Source organism: Typopeltis vanoorti, chromosome 7, assembly GCF_054136105.1.
Source record: "Typopeltis vanoorti isolate ZY-2024b chromosome 7, IOZ_Tvanoo_1.0, whole genome shotgun sequence".
Lineage (NCBI taxonomy): Eukaryota > Metazoa > Arthropoda > Arachnida > Uropygi > Thelyphonidae > Typopeltis > Typopeltis vanoorti.
In genome coordinates this window covers 70,607,737-70,634,075 of record NC_143555.1, presented here as the reverse complement: position 1 = coordinate 70,634,075, position 26,339 = coordinate 70,607,737, and the positions used below count along the sequence as shown (strand labels likewise).

General features: G+C 35.7%; 1 protein-coding gene across 4 annotated transcripts in view; it reads right to left on the bottom strand.

Annotated features, from left to right (window-relative positions):
- Positions 1 to 26,339, bottom strand: part of LOC150104769 (rho guanine nucleotide exchange factor 17-like) — a 678,990-nt gene that overhangs the window by 625,483 nt on the left and 27,168 nt on the right. For 3 of the 4 annotated variants that reach the window (XR_016548548.1, XM_090395338.1, XM_090395339.1), the window contains exon 1: positions 18,853 to 22,506. Coding sequence is in view for 2 of the 4 variants with exons in the window: in XM_090395338.1 (XP_090251464.1) it covers positions 18,853 to 22,503 (3,651 nt within the window). In the remaining 2 variants the exon portion in view is untranslated. Of the gene's footprint in view, positions 1 to 18,852; positions 22,610 to 26,339 lie in introns of those variants that run through there. The other variant, XR_016548547.1, reaches the window with a different exon arrangement.

The following is a 26,339-nucleotide window of genomic DNA, read 5'->3' as shown; positions in this document are numbered from 1 at the left end:
CTCTTCATATTAACGAAGTCATTGTTAATCTCGGTGACGTCTCGTCAAACTGCTTAATCAAAAGAAACCATACGTAAATGAACATCAGCCCTTGGTTCTTGTTGCACTGAGTGGGTGAGCGAATCATTTCATATGCCTCTTTGAACCTCCATAAGAAGCTATTATGTGAGATATAAAGCATTTTGGTTTACTGCCAAATAGCATTTGATCTCCCCTCCCCCCCCCTTTTTTTATATTCATCGGCTAGATCAGTAACGATGCTCGTTTCCGACAACTTTAATATGAATAACTAACTACTGTTACACTGAAAGTTATTTGTAAGTCTTTGCATTTTGAATGATGCCGTTATTGCTCTGTATATTGAGAATCTTTCTACATTGTATTTTTGTAAACGTTTGTAAATTTAATCCTGAAGAAGTAGGATAAAGATTACTTAACAGTATTACTTTTAAACCTATTGGTCCTGCAGATTGTAACTGGACAGTTACATACATGTAGTCGACATATATAATTTTATTTTACTACTAAATATAGCCCTATTAAAGCCAAAATTGAAACAAACCCACAAATTTTAATAGTGATATTAAATATTAAATACTAAATTTCATTAAAATCCAGCCAGCTAGTGCAAAATCATGAGAACCATTCTGTCAAAATTTTTCAATAAAAACGATCCAGAATCAAAATCATTATTAAAATCAAAATTGAACCACGAGATCATTTCTGCGTACATCTTGAGTATCAATTGTTATTATATAGCATTGCAGCCAAAGAAGAATTCTTCTTCTCCCGTAGTCCTAAATGGACCGTTGGGTCATTCATGGCTGGTAGGTGATAATCTTGGTTAGCCTCCTCCAGTCATCTCGGTCTCTTGTTCGTGATGTCAGTTGAGAAAGGGAGGAATTTGTCCATGTTATCAATTTTTGGATGTTAGGAATTTTTTGATGTTATCAGTCCATTTTAATCGAGGTCGGCACCTAACCCTTGGTCCCGGAACGATTCCTTCTAGCGCTTGCTTTAGAATGCCATTAGCCCTCTCCACATATCCGAACCATTTCGTCTGTCTTCTTCTGATGAGAATTACGAACATATAATTTCAACACATCCCCCCCCCGCGTTGTATCCCTACTAATGATCCAACTGAAACGAAACGCGAATGGCTCGACAAATTTTTGTTTTCTTCCCATCCAGAATTAGGCATATAACTGTTCCGTGGTCACTAGTCTTTCCATTACAAGGGAGGGTCTTCTTCTCTCTCTTTCCCTTTGATCTATATTTATCCACCTCTTTTGGAAGCCGATATATTTCCATCCTATATAATTGCACTATCCATTTCTCTCTATATTCCTTAATTATTTCATTTAAACTATAAATATCTGGCTCTCTTCTAATATCTCATTGTTAAGGTCTAATTTTGTGCATCCTTTAACAGTTCTTAAAAATCTCATTTCTGATGTATTTAATTTGCTCTTCCTTTTAACAGGAAGAGCAAACTGGGAATAGCATTTAGATTATAAAATTCAAGTTTGATTTCTCGTCTTTTTTTTTTCTTTTTATTATTATTAATTCAGTGTCCTTTTAACTGTTCCACAGGTTTTCTAAAAATGTTTTCTGCTATATTTGTGTCATTTATATATGTTATTATGCAATCTAAATAATTAAACTGTGCAGCTTATTCTATTTTCTATGACTATTTGTGATCTAATATGACCGCTACCTTTATATGCCATGACTTTTGTTTTCTTTTGCGAAATCTTTAAATTATATTGTTAACTTATTGTATTTAATTCATAAACTAATTTTTGAAGATCATCTTCGTTGTCTTGTAATATAATCTGATAAATTTTGAAGTGATTCAAAACAGCAAATTTCAATAATACCCTTCAGTCCTGTTATAACCCGCGTACAGAGGGAAGGGCAATGCTCACGCATGCACTCGTATTTATAATTTAAAAAAAAAAAAATCAGCTAACGCCTTTTTATTCCCGTATACGGGGAGTAGGCGAGGCCATTTAGCCCTATCTAACTTTTGGAGACTGAGTGGGCAGTTCAATCTCCACTGGTACCAATTAGAGATAGATGGCCCAAGGCTCTCACTAATCAAGCGGTACATAGTGAAGAGAGACTCAAATGTGCCGCCATCTCGTGGTCCCTAACCCTAACACAATATATTTAATGTCTGAAATAATGTGGGTTCTACAGTCGATTTTCTTGAGTTTACGGGAAAAAACCCGAGTTTCCAGTAGGAAAAACCCGCTTGCCCGTGCCAGAGATCGACTAACTCGGGAACCGGTCGAAAAAAGGCTTAGAAAAATTTCCTCTAGTCGCCGACTAGACTCGAAACCAAGTCTTCCTTCGTGCGGCCAAGGGCCGTGGTGTGCAAACGCCACATCCACTGAGCTACACAGGCTACCGTATTTTTATATATATATTAAAATTATTAACTGACTTAAACACCGAGAAAATATATGAGATTTAATAAGGTTTCATTACTAGTTTCATCGGAAATGACTTCTTCAGGTGAATACAGTACCATGGAGAAAACAACATCTTAAAAATCATTTGCAGTTGCGGCAAACCATATTATGGTCAGACAGAAAAGTCCATCTCTCTCCGCCTAGAAGAACATCACGTGACATTTCTTATAACAGAGTCCGTGCTAGTGTCCTATCCAGCCACGTTTAATTCTCGGCCAATACCAATGTTGAAGGAGACGACATCAAATAGACTGGAACTTGACTTCAAACATTCATAAATGCTCCGATGAATTAGAAAGACGTATCTTGGAATCCAAAGAAATAGCTCTCGACCCCTACCCAACTGAACAGCAATCTCGGTTACAGCCTACCCGATTCACATTGCACTATAATCCATTTTGGCGCATTCATGATATCATTCACACGCACAGTGCTTCGCGCCAGAATTAACGCTCGGACTCGATTTCAAACACAACTACCACTTGTTTAAAATTTGTGTTTGTCTAAAGTACAATATTTTTTAAGATGTTTTCTCCATGGTACTGTATTCACCTGACGAAGCTGGCATTTCCGATGAAACTAGTAGTGAAACCTGATGAAATCTCTTTTTTCTCGGTGTTTAAGTCAGTTAATAATTATAAACATGTCATTAAACCGAATCAATTACTCTATAAATAAATAAATATATATATACACACAGTAAAATCCCGTTTTTACGTTCCCCTGCCATTTACGTCATTTTCCGTTGGTCCCATCTTAAGGCCTATTCTTACAATATATTGATTTCCCACCATTAACAACTTGATGTGGACGTTATTTCCCGTGATTTGAGGTTTTTTCTCGGTGGTAACACTGATTTTCGAATCGATTTCTGTGGAAATCTGCGCATTTCTGTTCCCAGATGGCGTTGCTTTCGGCTGTAGTTTCGTTTCCGTCATCACGGTGATTTGCACGCTTGCAGCAGTGATGTAGTGATGAGCGATACCGTGATTTTTCAATCACAGTACGAATTGATATTTCAGAATTTCTGCTACGTAATTTAGTGTATGATAGTGCTTTCAAGTTGCGGCAGTGATCCATGTCAGTAACATGGAGAAAAAAGACAGAAAATGTATTTCGGTAGAAGAAAAGATGGCAATTCTGCGACTTGTAGATTGGCATGCCGGAACACGTGTGTAATTAGCAGAAGATCTTGGACTCTCCCTGTCCCCCTTTGAACAAGACAGTAAAAAACAGGTCAAGCATTGAACTCAATGCAAAGCAAGCTGGCGCTATGTCAAAAAAAAACGAAAATATATCCGGACATCGACATACGATGAAATGAATAAACTTATGGCGGAGTGGTTTGTTTCTATGAGAGCGTCGAGTATTCCAGTGGATGGTACTATACTCCGAGCGAAAGCCCTTGAATTTGCTGCGAGGTTGGGGATTAATGGTTTTACTGCGTCAAATGGATGGATTGATCGTTTCAAGACTCGTCACAATATTGTGTATAATCAAGTGTGCGGAGGAAGTAACAGTGTTGCAGGGGAAACTGTAAACCAGTGGAAACATGAATTAAAAACTATTATTCAGGACTACAAACCAAAAAATATTTTCAATGTTGATAAAACTGGGCTCTTTTATAACATTCTGCCAAGTAAAACATTGTGTTTTAAAGTAGAGAAGTGTCACGGTGGAAAACTCAGCAAGCAGAGGGTAACTACTTTGCTCATGGTCAATGCCGATGGATCAGAAAAATTACGTGCACTGGTAATTGGTAAATTTAAAAAGCCAAAGTGTTTTAAAAAGTGAAACATCTGCCTACTAAGTATGATGCCAACAGCATCTTCCCATCCACCATGCATGTTCTGGATGATAAAATGGGGGGGGGGGGAAATCACTGCAAAATACTACTACTGCTAGACAAATATCCTGCACACCCTGAAGATCTAGAGCTCAGAAACATTAGATTACTGTTCTTTCCTCTAATTGTACAAGTGAGCTTCGGCCATTAGATCTGGGCATCATCCATGCATTTAAATGGAAATATAGAAAAATGCTTCTTCAAAAGCTGTATTCATTCATGATAATGGTATGGACCCAAAACAAATGACCATATTAATCCTTGATGTCATGCATTATGTGGCCAAAGCATGGTTGCATGTTACTCCTGAAACCATATCCAACTGTTTCCGGAAGGCAGGAGTTACGTTTGTGGAAGAGGAGGAACAACTACAGGAGGAAGAAGAAGATATGTCAGAGGCCAAGAACTGGTATGTGATGGATGAATCTTCCTCATTTCAAGACTATGTTGATGCTGGTGTGATCACATCAATGGTGCCAAGTGTAGAAGACATCCTTTCCAACCACCTTGGTGAAGAAGTGGTTGAAGAAAACTGTGATCAAGAACCTACCGTCCCTACTAGCAAAGAAGCAATCTCTGTTTTGAGGTGGTATATTACAAGTGCATCAGGAGACGATGGGACATTTAATGCCCTATACACTGTGGAGAGGCAGGTAGAACTTATAAGAGTGCAGAAAAATCAAAAACAATCAAATTAAAGATTTTTTAAATAGATAAATGTAACTAGTTTTAAATTCATTTATTTTCAGTTATTAAATTTTGTAATCTAGTGTGTAGAGTCACATATTAGCAGTAAGTCACCTTTTTGCTTTTTTTTTTTAATGTTTTTTCGATCAGTCCCCTGGAAAGTGTAAAAAAGGGGTTTTACTGTATGTGTGTTTATATACCCCCTGTCCAAAAAGAAACCGAACTTTTCGAAAATAGAAGAAACTAGTGGGGCCACCTGTTGTATCTATTTGTTGTCGAAAGCGGCAACCTTCACTAGTGTTGTGTCAACTGTTTATGACATTTGTTTCATTAGAAGCCGAGTTATAGTGCCAAGAGTGACAGTGTGCTTTGACGAACGGTCCGTCGTCACGATATTCATTCCGTAAGCGACGAATTCTCGCTATCAATCGCTTCAAAACTTCGAGATAAAACTCGCCATTGAGCGTTTGGCCAGGCGGAATGAATTCTTTGTGGATAATGCCCTTGGAATCGTAGAAACAAATCAACACTGTCTTTACTTTTGACTTCTCCAAGCGACTTTTTTTCGGATGCCCCTCTTATGGTGGTCTCCACTCAGCACTCTGGCGCTTTGTTTCGGGCTCATGCTCAAAACATCACGTTTCGTCACCAGTAACGATCGTTTCAAGTTTGAGTCCTTACGAGAGGTTTTAATGAGGTCCTTGCAGTGTTCAATTCGATACATTTTTTGGTCGTCGGTCAACTTAGGGAACAAATCACAAATTCAATTTACGAAGGTCCAAACTCTCGGTCAAAATGTTGTGCACAGTTGATTTTGGAATCCCCAATTCATCTTCAATCAATCTAACGGACGATTTCGGGTTTTCTTTGGTGAAATCACGCACTTTTTGGATGTTAACTTCGCTCAATCCGGTTTTTGGACCGCCCGACTTTTCGTCTTCCTCAAGCGTCTCACGACCACTTTTGAAATCTCTTAAACCACTCGTAAACTTGAGTATGGGATAAGCTTTCATCACGGTATGCTTTTTGAAGCATTTGATGCGTTTCGGTAAAATTTTTACCAAGTTTAACACAAAAGTCAATCACAGCTCTCTGTTTGAAACTCATTTTCCGACCTTCGTCAAAACACACTGTCACTCTTGACTATAACTAATGATAACACAACACTAATAAAGGTTGCCACTTTCGACAACAAAAAAATACAACAGGTGGCGCCACTAGTTTCTTCTATTTTCGAAAAGTTCAGTTTCTTTTTTGGACAGAGGGTGTACTGGGGGGGGGGGGGGGCTACGGGGCCAAACCTCCGTGTTCCGGACTGGTAGGCCGGTTCTCCTTGAATTCTGATGACTCGAATTTTGAAGACGACACTCAGGGTAGCCCTTGAGTTTCAAAACGTTTCAAAAAACGTGACATAAAAACTTATCATTTTATATAGAGAGTAGATATATATATACATATTTTTTTTTGTCACCACATACCTGTATAATGTACTACTGCCTTCTCTCCGATATGTCTCATATAATCTTCCTTATTAACGTAAAAAAAAAAAAAAAAATCTTTTATGAAAAGATTATGAATCGGAAGAAAATTCTGGTTTACACAGGAAACTAAATAATTTGCGGATTGTTTCAGTATCCACGATCTAGTATTATCCCCAGAAATTATTACAGCCTGGCAGTAAGAGTATAAAATCAGCATCATATTATCCTTTAAATAGGACTTTTTACCATCCAAACTAATACAAAAATTGTGAAAAATAATAAAAAGTATTTTCCAAAGATTTTATGAGGATAAGACACAAGTGTACCACTGTTATAGATGTTATGAGGATGAGATACAAGTGTACTACTACTAGATGGTTGCAATGCATGATTCAAAAGAGCTCGGACTGGTACTAAACTAATGTTCTTGAAAGAGGGAACGATAGATGAATTATGTGAGTAATTTTCATATTGTTCCCATTATACTACTACGAATCAGCAAAACTGTGCAACTTCAGTCTACGTGAATGAAATTTTATATGCAATTTTGGTAAGACTCAGTGACGTACGAAATGCTTAAGTCATATGTTTCTACAGAACACATGAGAAGACATTGAAAACGATCCGCAATCTAAGCTATATACTGCTTAAACTTCCAGGAAAAATTCGAGCAGTGGCATCTTACGATTACACAATAAAAAAGACTTCAACATTGACAAACCATGAAAGGCAGGAAACCTCCAGTACATTATAGAGTTCGCGGGCTATGGATTAAATATTGAAAACCTTGCTCTAGAGGCCATAACGCAGAAATTTTTCAAGAAACTTCACGCTTGAATAAGCAGAGTGGGGCCCATATCGAATAATGAATGAATTTCATCAAACACCTAAAACATATCAGCGGGTTTTAACAGAATATCCACACTTCTGTTCCCATAATTGAAGATGCCTCCGATTCACTTTCATTTGAAAAGCATAATATTTGCTATTGCCTTCGAAGCAGTTTCCTTAGCATATAATCACTGATTATAGAAACCTTACTATCTCTTGAAACAGACCGTTTCATCTTCTTTGATAAAATTCGATAACATTGATAAAGGACTGCGTTACCCAAAATCAACAGGCTGTAGGCAGAATGATTAGTCGATGTAAATGTAAGGATGCCCTCAGGCAAGAAACGTACATGAAGATTCATGAAGTTGCCTAGAAAGAGTGCTAGGAAGGGAACGGTGAACCAATGAACTGCATACTCTCGGTTTCTATTAGTTAGCTGCACATAATCCAATCAAGCATCGCATTCAACAACAAAACTACACCAGCGTTAAGAGCATCGTGATTGGTCTGCTGTCACTAGAAATCATCCTTGATATGAAGCTATGATTGATGCTACATGGAGAAGGCCTAGGGTCAAACGCCTTTTGCTCGAGTTTAGTTTCAACTATGAAATTCAGAAGCATATTTCGATACGATATGGATTCGTCTGTTCGGTTTTAGTGCCTTGGAGGGGGTGAATGCCTACGGATGTGACACTTCTGTATAATGCAATGTTTCATACATATTTACGGAACAAACCAAGAATGTCTCTTTCAATATATGACAATGCAACATGGCATATTTCAAGTAGCTCGACGTTTGAGACAAATGACATGAAAAAGGTAAGTCACCGCAGAGTCCCCAATTTCAACCCAATACGACATTTTAGAACGAAGTGTAGCATTCAGTGAGGCCCACACTAATAGGTTCAACAGAGTACACTGACTGGTGGTAAGTCATAATGAAAGAAGAATGGTTTCGAATATACGGATTATGCGAAACTAGTGAAGGATAACCAGAAGAGAGGAAAAGTGAGATTCACTTTAGGTGAATCTCACTTTTTCACTCTACTAGTTTCGTGGAAAAGTTCTACGGAGGGAAATATCCATGTGGATAACCATGTCGAGTCACGGTTTAAAAGGAAGTATCAATGAATTGTAAATTCCAATTGGAACACGCTGCACAATGACTTCCTAAGGCAACCTATGGAAAGTGACTTACCTGTCGATATTTAGTGGTTATTACAAGACGATGGCGCCACACAGCAAATGTCTTGCTGAATTAGCCACCTTGCAAATCCTACAGTGGGCAGTAAGATTTTTGTCCCTGAGATTTTTGGGAGGTAGCTGGATTTTCTTCCATTTTCCTGGTTTTCATTTTATTTTATCTATTTATTTATTTTTGCAAGAGAAAGCACGTATTGATAAATAGATATGAAAAGATGCCTTGTCAATCGTATAGTAACTAGAATTAGGTTTATATGAAGCCGCCAATAGTGCTGTTATTGGGATATAAGCCATCACACATCAACCCAACCCCACCATGATAATGTCGTATGGAATTACGTAAATGAATCTATTCATTGTTTTTCTTTTCGTTCCCCTCCTTTCTTAAATTAAACCTCCATTAAGTTCCCCAACAATCCGATTTGATCAGCAAACAAACATAAGGAATATTAAGTTTCTCTCTCTCAATATTGCTATCCTATTAAAAATTGCATCCTATTAAAAATGTCGCTAAGGCTAGCCTCTATAAGAAAACAGACTACTAACCTACAAATAATATATTCATTGGTATTATAGTTTGATTCATATATGTCTCCCACTGCTAAAAGTGTAATAACAGGATCAGGAAAAGCTTGAAAACGATCCTCTCCAAGACGAGAGAACCTCTACAAGGTCCTGTCATAACTTTTATTTCGTTAAAAAAAAATAATCATCCATATAAAAAACAGGGTGGTGTTAAGTCATCAAAGCTGATTATTCATATAATAAAAATATTATTGTTTGGTGAAAGAAAAAATATATATACAAAGAAAATTAAAAGTTGTCCGGAATTAGCCCACTTGATATTCAGTTTAATCATACAATGTAGAGAGAAAGAGATCTGCATTTCCTGGTATATGTGCTGTATTATGCATTACTTATAATTATTGTTTTGTTAGGTTAGTAGGTTAAAGTTACTTATCCTATATACAGCTCGGGTGAACCAGTTTGAGAAAGGTATGTGCACTAAATAACAAATCCTTCGTAAATTTTCAGCTAATGTTAACTAAGAAACGCCTCAGAAAGCAATGACTGTAAGAAATAAATATCAATATTCATATATCGTTATTAACCTTGATCAACAATTACATCTTTAGGTATCACTACGCCCAATATATTTTTTATAATAAACTGTCATGATATTTTAAGTATCAGCAACGCTCGGATACTATTACTCATTTAATAAGTTTTAAGGGCAAAAAAATTATAAATTTAATTAATTATAAAGGCATATTAACGATGAACGCAGTTTAAGTACAAACACGGGTCTAGAATGCGAATCTGTTAGGAACATCTGTGCCCAGATTTTGCAAATTATTGCAAATATAATTCTAAGAGAATTATTTTGGGGTTTGTGGGAGAAGCAAAACAATGACGAAAATTAAAATATTCACTTCAAAGAAAAACAGCGATCAAATTAGAGCTCTCATATTTGAAAGCGAGTGGAGCTAACAGTACCTTTAATACTGTATGCGAAAATTTGTACAATGAGTTGACAATAAGTTTAATTATATTACTCTGTATAAATTCAAAAACATGTGCAACAATGCATTGGGCATCCGGCAATATAAAGCGTTATTTATTATCAGATATCGCAAGATACTTGGAAAACAGAGATAAAAGAAGTTTGATGAAAACCGAGTTTCTCATCAAACTCATTTCAACGAAAATGAGAACAGAGTTTCTCATTTACATTGTTCTACCATACGCTTAAAACTGCAAGTAATAAGTATGTGCTTATTAATCATTTTACTTGTTTAAAAAAAAAAAATTTCAAGCAGTTACTCCATAATTTGCTAACTTAAAGTTGACATATTCAGAGCAGTTATACTCAGTATAAGGATCTCTTTCTAACTCAGTACAATATGTACATTTCTGTTAAATTGGACTCAAAATGTTGTCTGAGACGCAGCCGATATACAGTAACAGAAATCGTCTAAGTGTATATGACTTGCGTCTCGGCCAGGATTTTAAGATTTTTAAATTAACCCTCGTGCAAAAAAAAAAAAATAAATAAATAAATAAATAAAAAAGCCTGAAAGTAAAAATTGTAGCCCTCAAGGTTCATGAAAATCAAAGTGGTCCTCTCGGTACTAGGAAGACAAATGCAACCGACTAACTAGGATAAAAAAAGGTCACCGACACTAGTGTAAATGATGATAATTCACTCTATATGCTGGAAGCCCAGAAATATCGGTAGAACAAGGACAGAGAGAATTCTGGTTACTTCCCATTCCAGAAAAGCGTGCAATCCCATCTGGATAACGTAACGAGATCTCTAAAACTAATGGCTTTAAACAGTAATGTTCATAATACATTTATATCAGCGCCATCTTCAATATGGGAATAAAGAAAGATACAGAACTCCCATGAAGTATATATTCCAGACAAAAGAACAGAACACCAATATGACAGTGCACAGATTTATCAATCATCTGGCGGATGAACTGAGTTTTTGTTGTATGCTGCTAACTAATAGTATTCATCCATCCAGAAAATCTATTCCTATGTACTGGTAATCAATACCCTGGAAAGAAGAGTTTCTAAAAGACTCCAAATGGACTCTTAGAAAACAAAAGAACAATTCTGCAAATTTTTAGACGCTTCTATATCATTTCTTATATACATAATATGAATTAAATCTATAACATTCTAATAATAGCTATCAAACAAATAAACAGTTAAAAAAACGTCCTTTCTTCACTCGAGATATTATCTGCAAGAAGCATGCATCGAAGGCTTTAATAATTTAATCGAACCACAGTTCAAAAAAACAACTGTATGCTTCACTCTTCTTCCCTCCCCCTCTTTCCACTCTCTTTCCGTAAGTTGCTTTCTCAAACTTCCCCTTCATTACTCTTTTTCAATTCTAAGTCTATTCCTAACTTCGACGGTTATCTTTTCCTTATTTCCTCAAAAAACCTCAGATTCAAAAGCCTTTATCCACCACCACAAGAGGTAAATTGTCCAAGCATGCCTGTGTGTTGGATATAATTTATTATTCTATCGTTATAAAATTTAAGTATTTTAATATTCGGGCTATTTGCTTCATAATTTGTTAACTTAAGATTGATATTCAGGGCAATTTTACTCAAGATAAGGGTCTGTAACTCAATATAACTAGAAAAGCAAAGAATACACAAAGAAACAAGGTATCTAGTGAAGGAAATGAACGTTTCTTTGTATATTCTTTACTTTCCTATTTAAATTCTGAATTTTAATAAGACAGCAATAATAATACGTTAAGATATCTTCTAAGTAAATAACAGCTGCAGAAAATTTCGTTAAGCGATAGATCAGTGATACACATGCATATCAGTAATGGGTCCATACCTGGAAGGAACACAGATTTTAACTACCTAGGATAATCCTCTGACATTCCGGTCCCAGTGGGTGTGGTTTAACGGGTCACAGACCTGTAACATTATTGCTACAAAACGCTTTCCAACCTTCATGACAACACAAAGGAACTTTAATCACATTTCGCAAATTTATGTGGCAATAAAAAACAAGAGCCTGTGAAAACGGTTCTTTAGGCCATTTCTCAAGTTTTCAGTGTAGATCATCCACTAAACTGCCACTGCACTAACATTTTACCATTCTCTCTCTCTCTCTCCGGCCCTTTCTCTCATGCGCTGTTAAATGGCTTCGACGTTAGTATAACCAAATGTATGAACCAGAAAATCATTTCATTTAATAAACAAGGGTTAATTTATTTTAAATAGATCATTTCTAATTGAAGGGGAATAGGATCTTATATGCCCAGAATTTATGTTATGTTTGTGTAAACCATACCCTACCGAAGTCAATAACTTATACCTTATCATTTTCTACGGTCTATGCACTATGCATTTGTAGTCCGCTTCTGGTATCAAAAGAGAAAGAGAAGTGATGGAATATGTTGCTAACAAAGGTAGGGTAATCCATCACAACATTATACTTATCTTATATCATCTAGTTTACATACTCTCTATCTCAAGGATATCCAACATGCAACTCGCGCACCAACTAATGAATTTAATAAGGCCCTCGAAGAATTTCAAGTGGTTAGGGATATGTCTTAAATGAAACCATTGAAAACATGAACGTACAGGCATGAGTTTGCAAAAAATGAATGCAACAGTTTAATATAATCGCACGAGAAATATAAATAGGTGCATATGACAGAGACGAAGTTTTTTTTTTTTTTTGATGAGAATGAACAAATCTAAAACTAGAAATAAGAAAAGACTATCACCTTTATTGAACATGACAGTAAGCCGTTGTTAAAGAAATGAAATATGTTTTTAACGAATTCAAGAATGATGCGTTTTCTCTATCGGTATGCATTCCATTGGCTACTCTCTCCCCCCAAATTCAAGATGTGAATGAGAACTCCACTTAAAATTCGTATCCCGATTAGATTTCGCGTGAAATGTCGTCTCTATCATTGAACAAGTCAGAAAAAATGGTCTGATCACAGAAAGAATGGATATCTCGGATGAGAAAAAACCATTTTTCATCCGAGATATCAAGAATGACACTATATTTCTGTATGAATCGAAGATAGTACGGTAGTTAATCCATGAAAAACAATCTGAGGAACGTTCAACTTCGCAAACATGTTTGAATATTTTTACGACGCTCAATTAATGATAGCCAGTATCATGATAATGCTCTAAAATTAATTAGTGCATTAAAAGTAACTGGCACAAAAACGTTTACTACGAATTTTTCCCATTTCAACATAACCAAGGAACAGAAAAAAAAAAAAAAAAAAAAAAAATATATATATATATATACAGTATATATATATATATATATATATATATATATTATTGCAGATTAGATCGAGTGCAAAAGCAATGACAGAGCGACATATATTCCTCCTGGTATTAACGATCAGGATACAAATATATTTAACATAATGTAACAATAACAGCAGACTTGAAACACATGCAATTGCAGAAATTCAAAGCAATTTTTAAGAAATAAAGACACATTGCTTTCTTCCACACAAAGATTTATATGTTCGAGTAAAATATAACAAGACTACAAACTGCAAATATATACAGTTGAACTGAATGCATATTTATTTATTTTTTAAAAATTAACTTTGACGAAACAAAATATTAAGATTAAGAAGGAAACAATAAAAAGAGACTACAAGTAAACTCATGCTAAGAATTATAGGAAATTATAACTGGAAAAACTGATGAGATGATTTTTTTTTTTTTTAAGATTCCAAACATACACTAATAAGAGGGATGACTAGTGCGAAGAAGAAGAAAAAAAAGTTATCATTTATATGTGAATATCTGAAGGTTGTAATTTTATTTTTTATTTATTTTTGGGGGGGATTCCTAAAGAATGGCAGTAGAAGAATGGATAAATGGATTTGATAAATTGGATTTGAGTGTTGCGTAATCTCGGGATTAAAAAAACTCGTGTGAGATCGGCTAATTCACGTTGAAATGAAAAGCCCTTACAAAGATTTTTCGCATACTGTACAGATTCAACCCCGAATCTTTTCAACTAAAGGATGAGGGCATCGTTCTTACCTACTGGGCTACGATAAATGATCGATGAATCTAAATTGGACTGAATCGGTGCTAGCTACTGATTACCAGTTACTGATTGTGTCTTAATAAATACAGAGGAAACTGGGAGAGATAAATACGATGAGCAACTATGATAATGTCTATTTACTGAAAATGCCTATTAAAAAAAAATAGAAAATGATGAGTGAAAGGAATCGAGTAGAAAGGGGAAAATAATCAATACTATAATTTTAGGAAAATTTTCAGGGAAACATCTAAATGTAAGAATAGTTTTAGATAGGAATTTGTACTTGCATGACAAGAAAAGGATTTCAATAAATGTTTCCAATTGTGATAAACTATGCACAGAGTGTATTGCTGCAGAAAGAACTAATTTTAAAAAAGGCTAAACTCTTAACTTCTGTTGCTCTTATTCTTTGTGCAATCACATGGATCAGGATATTTTTGGAAAACAAACCGCGTATGTGTACAAACAATTTTGGTAATAAATGGTGGTAAAGTAACTTTGTGTACCATACTCTTAGGAAATCTCCTAGTACGAATATATTAATACCTCATTAATAGGCAAAAAAATTCATATTTTTTGATAATCTATGTGTTGTTTGTGTCGTCATATCGATAACTCACCGAAAAGAAAGTTAAAAAAAGTTTGTGGTCAAAAAAACGTGAGTAATGAAACTATTGTACAGTGTTCAACAATTGATGCTAAGGTGTTTTTTATTTTGTTTTGGTTTTGTTTGTTTTCATTGTAGCAATACTTTTTCCATTAAAACGACTCAACTGAAACAACCTGTCAAATTTTATATTAATCCTAAATGCAAATATTTCATTAAGCCAAAAAGATGTTTTATTTGTGGTATGTCAAATCTTTTCATTTTTCATAATGGCATTATTCATTATGGATTAAAATAAAAAAAATAATAATAATAAAAAGGAAAAGAGTGCACTATCCTTAGTACAGAACATCTAGACAGTGGAGTAGTTTCGGTTAAAAACGAAGTCTTAGATTTAAGTCTGTCTATTCTATAAACATAAGCGATAAAAAGGGAACTTTTATCTCGGCACTTAAGAAACTAGACTCCATCTTAGAGATAATACACTACCATCAGAATTTAGGTCAGTAAAGATGTTTTTTTTCTTTTTTAAATTTGTAATGGAAATATTGACTCATTATTCGATAATGAATTCTTCTCTATCCCTCAAAAAATTCCGAATTTCGAGATCTATTCAGAAAGTGGAAGACTTTACGCGATAAGTTTTAAATAATCGAAATAATATGCATTAAACTTTCTTTCAAAAATAGGTGAAGTATTAAAATGAAAATTCACCCATTCGCTCTCACTCTTAATATTACATTTAGAATGAAAGAAACATTCACCAACATACTGAATCGCACGACAGTTAAATTATTCTGAACGGCAAGCGTAGTCTTCAAAAGTCTGGCGCCTAAATTTTGACTAAAACAACTTTATTAAGAAGCTTGGCGCGAAAACAATGAATCCTGGAATTATATAGCCTAAGAAGAATTACGAAAGTTTGTCAGACGTGGCTGGCGGATAGATAGCAAGCATATCAACTCTCCACCTGACAGACTGTGGATTCTAATCTAAACGTGGATATCTGAATTTTCATCGCTCAATGTGAGACCACCATCCTGCTTAGTGGAAGCCTAAAATGGCTTGAAAAATCTCCAGATTTAGTCTCCAGAGAATTTCAGGATTATCTGTCCCTTATCCCAACCACGGTACTTACTATAGGCTAAAACAGCCTTTCATGAGTGGAATTAACACACACACACACACACACACACACACACACACACACACACACACACACACACACACAATTCAAGTTAAATCGGTGCTGAAAGTCATTTAATTTGGTAGGAATGTCAACAGGACTACACTAAAATACTGAAAACGGTGTAAGAATGGACTAACCAAAATCAAACTATCACGTCGTATCTTTGATATTCTTTAAAAAAAAGAAAAAGAAAAAAAAGTAGCTTTTTTTAAAAAAAAAAATTCGATATACGAGGATTACCAACTTGTGCATGAAAAAAGTATACTTGAAAAGGCACGCAAAAAAAATTTGTTAATTAAAAATTAGCAAATGAACGGCTTAAAATATTCTATAAAAAATTCGATTCATTCTATTTCTCATGAAAATTCTACTGACAAAATATTTTGCGGTAAATAACGTATAAAGGAAAGTGTAACGTATATTTACGTTACGGTATGCGTTATACGCAAAGAAACATTCATTTATATTCATCAGAAACTGTTCGTGAAGAAGATATGTTACTTAACTGCTCATTTTTTTTTTTTTTGCAATTAATTAAAATATTATTTTAATGTATACGTAGACATAGAAATAACGTATAAAGAAGGATATTAACACGTGCTAATCATATCATACGTGGGCTAAAAACCACATAAAAATAGCAGTTCAATCCATTTAGCCACTGATATTTTTGATAATTCATTTGGAGTGTATGACATCTTGATTAAACTTTCGGATTCATCATACTGTATATAAATAATATTTAAGGCTTACTTAAATCTGCATAAATTTTATTTAATACAATGTAATCCTAAAATAACATAAATACACTCTACTATGATAAATATTTAATTATCCCACCTTTGAAAACTAAGTCCTTAAGTGACTAAAAGTTTTAATGTTACTGGTAAAAGAAAGAATGAATTCGGAAAGGGCAGAACAGCGAAAATTAAATGCCTGCAGTGCACCGGTTTTTTTTTTTTTTTTTAATTAATTAAATCATTCGCATAGGGCTGTTGCATATGGTTTGGCATAGCCCCGTTAGCTTCAATGAATGAAAGTGAATGAGGAAACCTAACAAAATATTCTAGAGTTCTCTATTTACACTGGCGATGTATTAGTGCCTTGTCATGCTATCCACCCCGAGGCTTATGCCAACTCCACAACCTACCTTGACAAGCCCAAAGCTCAATGTCAGTTCCACTGAACATATCTGATGAACCCAATCAAAGCCACTTTCATAGAATATGAGGGTAGTAAACCATCATATGGAATGAAATCAATTAAAGAGTTATACATATTCTTAATTTCACATATACAAATCTGAGAGTATATCTTTCGAAAAAGAAAGTGTGTATACAAACGGTATTCTCTCTCTCGTGTGAGTGGGCGTGTATGAATGAGTTGAAGATGTACATTGTGCAAAACAAATGGATACACTATCAGGCACTGTATTTCTTGACTCGGCAAATAAATAACACGCAGCAGCATATTACCATATTATATGTAGGTCTAAACAGGTGATATCAGTTTAGGAGACAAATACCTTCGATAACTAGCATGCAAACAAAATCAGCAAAACACGTCATCATATTATTATTATTCGTGATACCTCCAAGGAGTTCGAAGCCTCATCGCGGGTGGACACCTACAACTATCTCAACCACTACACCGAACCTCTACTACGAATCATCTCCATCAACACCATCTACCGCCCACCTCCACCAAACTAGTATTTTTTGTCTGTAAATTGCGTGTGTTCTGAAGGACCACTAGACGTGATGTGATGTCACTAGACGTGAAGTCACTTTGGTGTCACTAGACGTGATGTGCTGTTATTAGTCATTACAAAGGTGTTTGTACATTAAGAACTATCTCATGTGAATTTTGAGCATGAAGGTAATTGAACTTTATTTCATTTGTTTTATTTGGGGGGGGGGGAATTCTTGGAACTAGCGTTTCTAGTGGTACTGCTGCGCATCATACTTGTTTATCACTTCTTATGAAGCATAAAAGAGCCAAAAAAACTTTAAAAGCTTTCCCTCGTTGTTTAACATTATTATAATAAGCAAGCAAGAAAATATTATATTTTTTAATACATGAACCTAGAATATTAGTTTGTTTTTTTTACATTTTTTTTATCTTTCGTTAAATACCACTAGATGATGGCGTGATTTTAACAATGGAAAACAAACTACATCCGTGATCGCAAAAAACTAAAAAGTTACAGTAGGAGAAAGCCTAGAAAATATGCACTCACTTGTAATATTACTCAACAAATACTGCAAGTATATGTAGGTACCGGAAAGGAACATTTACTGAAAACAGTAATGATGTATGAAAAGAAGTAAATGCTGGTACCGAAGCAACAGTATGACAATATTTAGTGTAAGTATCCCGCGTACTTTTCAAAAATAATGACAGGTAGGCAAAAGCGCGAACAAACTTATTCATTTATATTCATCAGAAACTGTTCGTGAAGATGTGTTACTTAACTGTTGATTTTTTTTAATTAATTAAAACATTAATTTAATGTTAGTACTCTCAGAGTATGCAATAATTCAATAAGCAAGCTATAGGAAAATTAGCATGCCATTTCGATAACTAAATTCACAAAAACTATCTTAAAGTCTTCATTAAATGCGCAATTTTATTATTATTTTATAATTAGGTATGCCATTTATCTAAGCTTTCCTTGATATTTTATTTACATATTATCATTTCTTATCTTATGTTAATACGACAAATTTTCCAATTGGAAATTCTTCGAGTTTGTAAAGTAGATCTATCACCTACACACAGTTCTATTACCACAAGCACTTAAAGAACCGCACAGATTAAAAAAACATATTTTAACTAAAAACAAATAGTTTCAGTGCGCTGTAAAACATTGCAGATGATGACCTCGTTTACTGTTGATGTTATTATCTGCACTTCTTTTAAATATATAAAGATTCTTACCTGGTTTCTCGTAACTGAATTTGACCTCTCCAAATCTGCATCATCTTTAATATCCGGTGGGTTATCTTCCGTCCAAGATATATCACCAGTTGCACTATTTGCGGAATCAGAGTTCTCTGTCACGCCCGAAGAGACAGGGGTCTCTGCAATGAATAATTGTTGCGTGATATCGTCACCAGTCAATGGATAACACGCACTGACCTTTCTCTTAGGCACCACGTGTTCCGAAGTGGTTCGGATAGCCGAATCATCTACAGAATGGCTACCAGTAAAGAAAGTTGGCCTAGAGGAGCAGTCTGAAGGAAATGTGACACTTGCCGTAGCCGGTACTGGTGTGCTTGCACGTGATTCGTGCCTTGGTTCGCATAATTCGTGCAAAAAGCTCAGATCTTCTGCGTAAGAGGGTTTCTGTTTCTCACCAGACTTTCTCATTTCTTCTTCTAACATCTCACCATACGGTCCCCTAAGCCTCTTTTTAGAATACCTCCTTTGCTCCTGAGGACTTTTACTATAATACGACCGATCACTAAGTTCAATTCCGAGTCGATCACCATCTGGACAAAAGAACCGTGACTGATTTAGAGGAGATGGAGTCAGGGAACCGGATACCATTCCAGCATGAATGCCTGAGACTGGTGTATTTGGACTGTCGCCAGTTTCTTTTATTTCTAGACACATTCCATCACTGCTTGCATGTTTTATTGAATCAGCGGGTTCCCCCAATTCGGGTTCACTTCTCGAAGCCGCAGCTGCTATCAATTCTGGGAAGTCCACGCTCTCACCCGTTACTTTATCACCACCCGGATCACTGTGATGCTTCTTTTTCAAGGCTTTTCCGTTCCTGTCATCAAGCGCCAGCCGCTGAAGGTCACTAGGAGCGCTTGTAACACTTTCTACTACATCTTGATATGTTTCTTCAGTTGCAACTTCACTCGGGCAAAGGTGACTGTCTGCTAATGATAAATCACTTGGTTGACGGTGGGCCTCTGGTACTAGTTGTACTGCCAAGTCTACACCAGTTTTAAGAGATTTCAATCCATTACTATCCACGGATGTATAATCCAATTCTTCTTCTGAAATGGAGCATTTTCGTTGCGGAGGATAAGTAAGTGAACGACCATTTCCAGATTTAGGTACCTCATTTCCGCTTGCCTGAAAACCAACAGCTGGACTTCCGATACCTTTTCGCCTTTTTCTTTTGTCTGATACAGAAGATGCAACAGCGACAACATTCCTCTTGTCTTCATTCCTCTTTCGAACTTCGGATAAAGGCTGTTCCTCTAAAGGGACTGAAGAGGTTAGCTTATCTCCTGGTACAGGCAAAGCACTTGCTGATGTGACACTACAATATGCGTTGACGAAACACGGTGCTGAGTCTGAATCCGATACGAGACCTTCGTCAGTAACGGAGTCCACAGCAGAATCCACAGACAAAGTTGACTTCACTATATCACAAGAGGGTATTTCCAATTCAGTGATATCTGTGTTGGATGATTTGGCTTCTTCGCACATAACAGCAACATCCACTAGTGATTTTTTCCTGGGAAGGGTACAAATACCCTTAAGATTGTTAGATTGATCCTCACAAGAAGTGTTGTCGCTTTGTTTAGATCCTGCAGAACCAGAAAGTTCTACTTGCGAGAAAGAAGAGCTCCGAGCCACTAGAAAAGGTTTGCGGGATGATGATGACATGGTTGATGCCCGTGATTCACGAGGCAAACTGAGATTAGGAGAAGCAGGTGCAGTGGCAGGCCCTTGTGGCTTAAGTTTGTCCGTTATATCTTTTCGTTTTGAAATGTTAAGTTCAGGAACTCGGAAAGATTTCTCCATTGTATCGTCCTCGGGTATGGAAGCCGGAGATTCCTTGGAATTCTCAGCTTTTTCTCTCTGCTTTCCCGACTTTCCACGGCGATATTTCGAAAAATCTAATCCAGCTAGTATGGCACGCACTTTTTCTAACTCTGAAGATCCTAATTCATTATCTTCACTAACATGAGATTTATTTTTGCTTGTTCCCTTTCTTCCTAATGTTAAATATGACGGCAAGTCAGGCTTCGGTCGTACAGGTGATTTCTGGAAAAAATCCAGAGAAGAGGAATCACCAGAATCTGTCGCAGGAACTTTCGCTAGCGTGGTAACCAACAAACTGGGGAAAATGACAGATGTAGAAATTGACGGTTTAAAACTTTGTTTGTAAACATGAGGTAGCGTCCTGCTGAAAGTGTTGTGAAGGTCATTTTTCTCATCACTTACTACCCCATCCTTGGGCGAACTGGAACTTGAAAGAACGAAACAGCTATCATTAGACAAGTTAGATTTTACCTGTTTTCCGCAGGGTTCAATTTCATAATCACACAGTCTACGATTTACCTCATGTTCGTGAAGAGGAGAAGAATAATTTACCGAGCTATTTCCTTCATCAGAGGTTGTTATGGCAGGATCGCTAAACGCGCCACGTGCACTGCTCGCTTTTCTCTCAGGACAAACAATGTGAGAAGCTGTCACACTAGGCTCTTCTTCGGCCCATCCTGCTGTACTAAACTCATCGCAAATTTTCTCTAACGTACTAAGGATCTCATCTAAAGGTGATTGCGGAACTGTCTCCGCCTGTTTCTTCGGTCCCTCTGAATGAGAAGGTAATCTATCATCGGAGGAGCGGTCTCTAAAGATAGACGCACTATTCCAAGACTCTCCCAAAGCACGCGAAGTTCTGAACGAAGTAAATTTAGAAGCCTCCTCGTTCTCAGCAGTTTCACTGCTTCGTCGTCCGCGTTCACAGTTTAGGCTTAATTTCTTTCCAACGGTGGAAGCTGTTTGCTCTTTCACAGGTGAATGTGAACTGGCCCCCGCACCCTGCAGACCTCGTTTCGACTCTAGACTTCCTCTTGTGGAGTCCGAGTTGTTGATTTGAAGAGTACAGGTAACTAGGTAAGTGGGTGCTGCCGACGGCTCTGACCTGTTGCTGGCGTCTACACAGTCGCCTCCTTGATCACTGGGACTATCCTGTTCCTTTATGCTTCTCGAACATGTCGTGTCACATTTCGCATCACCCGACTGTCCGCTATTAGAAAGAGCAGTCCGTTCACTTTTCACCGATTCACCAGATTCTCTGTGATCACTGACGTATGTGTGAAATACCGAAACTTGACTTTCTACTGCACTGTCACTAGTCTCTCGCCCGCCATTTTGGCCAAACTGCTCCACACAGCATATGACATCAGAAGCCAGGCCCTTCTCGTCTATTTTTGGCACACACTCCCCGCACAAACAACAAGTTGCCTGTTTGCACCTCTTGCAGTGACTGGAACTTAGGAGTGCCAGCTGGCCCGCGCTTATAACACTTACTGATTCAGGCGAAATACTTTGATTCATTGCGATACTCACTGATGGCTCTGAATGTGAACGAGTAGGATCAGCATGAGGTTCGTTAGCTGACCACTGATGACTACTAACCGATGCCAACGGAATCGGAGCTATGGATCGGCTCGACTCCGCGTGCAGCTGTGGTTGCTGCTGCTGGGGTATCCATCGTTTCTGACTGTCCCAACGCGTAGTAGTAGTAGGCTGAACTTCAGTAGCAGTTCGCGCGTTTATTTCCTGAGCCCTGGCCTTGACCGAAATGTGCGGTGGCTTCAGCTGTAACTCAGTCATTAGGCTAAGCTCGTGTTGTCCATCATTCTCCTAGAATAAAAATGCCTACAGTCTTAGCGGTTTAACGGAGAAAACACGGAGAAGGCTTCCACTGCATTGTGAAACACTGCAAAAGAAATAAAATAAATACTGATTTTCAAGTGTGCGTGTGTGTTAACAGCAAAACAAATTTATAAAAATTCTCTCTCAAAATAAACAAACATGCTACAATCAGACAATAGTAGGCATAAGGAGCTTGACTAAATTAACCGACAATACAAAACAAAGGTTGCATTGCAAATTATCAGGATAAAGCAGCATTACATCGGCGGTGTTTTGAAAACATGCTTTGACTTTTTTTTTTTCCAGCCTTGCTTCTTTTGTGGTTTGTGCAAGTCAGCAACAAGGTAATTTTTTTTTTAATATTAGAATAAATATGAATTCAGTAAAAAAAAAAAAAAAATTTAGGGAGGGGTTCAAAAAATGCTAAAAAAGTTTTCTTTATTGCTCTTAGAAATCATAAAAACTATACAGCAAATTTAGTGAATAAAATAGAAAAGACAGTATATTTCATTGAAATATATACAGACGTAAATGTAACATCAGCGACATTTTAAAAGGAACGAAATTGCTCCTTTTATTTACTTTATTTAATAATGTTTGAAATTTATCCCGTATCTGATAAACTATGAAAAAACAGCCTGAAGAATGCTTGATTTTTTTTTTTTTTTAATTTTAGACATTGATATATAGAACAGTGGTAAGCAACCTTTTCTGCTACTTTTTTTAATTTCAATAAAATGCAGCTTTAATATGAAACAAAAATCTTCTCCAACTCCCGGCAGCCTATTTTAAGTGAACCTTCACGCACACTTCTCGTACAACTAAGTCAGATAATCTCTCCTTTCAATGCTAATTAATTCAATTCAAGCCACTGATATGTAATAGCTTAGATATAATATTATTTTTTCTTTTTTTTTTTTCCCTTTTCATTTTACGTTTATTGATTCTGAATCACCATCACAGCTCTTATTTTCATTTGGTTGCAACTGAACATTTCTAATATAATTCTGTAGTGACTTCGAGAAACAGAGAAAACTACAAGCCTTTTACTGTAATACGCGAATAAGTATTAAAGGGGGATACATGGGTGTGGGAAATTGCAGTTTCAATTGTGTCCGTTTTCTAACATCTAAATAGCCTGAAAAATAATTGATTTTTGTTTTTTAGACATATAGTGGTATCTCGCTAATCCGAACCTCTTTAGTCCGAACCCTCCAGTAATCCGAACTGAGGTTTGAAAGAAAAAAAAAAATTAAGTATTATTATTTTGTGTACTATTATTTTTATTTAATAATTATTATGTTAACTATTATTGTTTATTTTATTATTATTACAGTACAGTATTTTTTGATACTGTCGATTGTACGGTTATACTGAAAGCCTATTTTGATTTATTGTGTGTGTTCACGTTTGCTTTTTTATACTGTACAGTACGTACTGTACTGTCGGCATGAATCACAAATATACACAAAAAGAGGATATTCAAAACGTGCATAATTTGGTTAAAAATATAAATCCAGATGTTGAAATTTCACAAACAGATGTTACGGAATGGATTACAGGTAGAACCGAAAGTGAATTCGAAATCAAATCAGATGCTGAAATGATAAATATGACGCTACATAATGAATTAGAAGACGATGAAGAACTCGAAGAAAAAAAAGTAAAACATGAAGAGGCAGCCGACAGTTTTAATATGTGCATAGAATGGGCTAAGCAGAATAATACAATACGCCATTCCATAAATTTTGTTGCTAATGCAGCTCCGAGAAGAAGCATGCGAAAAAAGTTTAACTTCCAAGAAGCAAAAGAAAATCGGTGACTTTTTTACAAAGAAATAAAAACTTTGTTTTATTTTCTGAAACATTTTTTTGTGTTGTGTACAAGAAAGTGATATTTTTTACGCAAATTAAGTTACGTACTGAACTACGCAATTTTATTAAATCAGAATTCTCAACAATACAGATACATACAAATTAAATTTTTTACTAAAAAACTTGTGTACTGTATTATTATTTTTGTTTTACATTACAGTACGGTAGCTTTTTTCTATCAGTTAATTTATTTACAGAATTAAATTGATGTACCATTAGAATCTCATTATTTTTGTCTTAAACGCTAGTTATTGTCTCTTGGTGGGGGGGGGGGGAATTCGCTAAACCGAACGAGCATGGTTTTTATTAGTTCGGATTAGTGAGATACCAGTGTACTTCAGAGTGAGATGACAATAAAGAGGACGGTTACAAGTACTTCGTTCGGTCCATCATCATGTCATATCTTTCTTCTTTTGACAAGACTAATGAATTTGTTATTAATATTGAGCCGTAGTACGCAACCTTTCTGTTAGAGAAACGTTTGCATGCTCATTGCCCAACATACTCAGTGCCTCATGTACTTAGTAAAAATATTTTCAAATTCTTATGCCTATAAGAGTGGGAGGGATTAACTTTGTTTTGCTTTATTAAGAACCAAACACGATTGCAACCAATAAATGAATTACAGTGTGACTGATATTTGTAAAGTAGCTTAATGATATAAACGTTTTGTTTTTAAATTAAAAATTAATGAATATGTAAAAATCTACATACACAAAAGAATAAAGTAATTACTGTAGGCTTATTTTATACACTTGAATAAAATACAGAAAATCATGCATTATGAACAAATTTCAAAGGAAAAACTTACGTTTAATTAACTTAAAAATGAAAGTAAATCTTCATGCTTCGATAAATTTATCAGCATAAAAGTGTTCATAAAAAAATGTAATTCAATTAAATGCGAATTTGTATGATGAAATCTACTTCATCATGAACACAAATCATGAAAACAGATTCAGACATGGCCCACGATTTTTTTAATTTATTTATTTTATTTATTTATTTTTTTTTTCAGTCAATATAACACCAATTTCCGAAATTTCTTACTTCACTGGACTTAGGGAAAATAATAATAATAATAATAAAAAGATACTACACAGCTTTACATATAACTTGATAAATCGAATGCATTTAGAATAATGATAATTTTTCCGTAACGATGATTTCAATAATTTCGCTTAAGATTACTAGCCTTGAAAAGAGGTAACAAAATTTTTCCTTCAGGAAACTAATGTTTTTCATCACACGAAAACTTGAAAGAAGAAGCGCGCAAGTAACAGACAATAAACTGGCTTCATAGCCTTAGTTGCTCTGGCAGTAATTAATTCCAAACAATAGCCTAATATTATTCAACGAAAGACAAGAAATTCACTTACTTTTTTTTTTCTACGTCAACGAACAGTACACATAAGGCTCACCTAGAACCGTGTATTGCAACAACAAGTTGTCATTTTACTATACAATATCAGTTAAATTGCTGGACAAAAGTGATCCATATTAAAATTTATCCAAAATTCATTCTGACAGATAATAAACAACCTGATCTTTCTTTTTATCGAAACTTATTGTTATAGTTACAGAGCACGGTTTCCGAATTTCATGTTATCCTATCCAAGACTAATGTGCTATAGGTGTCCAACTTTTCATGGATGAGATAGTCATAAAAATAAAATAAAATACTGATGTATGGTGACTTACCACCACAATAAATTGATTTTCAACGATCACATGATCAGCAGAATTTTTAGTTGTTTTATTTGCTTCCCATAATACTCTGAACTGCTCTCACAAAAATCGGGCAATTATGACAGTTCATCCAGCAAATTCTGGGCCGATCCAACACCCTTGCTGTTACTGCCTTAAAACATGCCTCCAGAATATTCGGAGAATCTTTTAGACTTAGGTCAAGGAATTGTG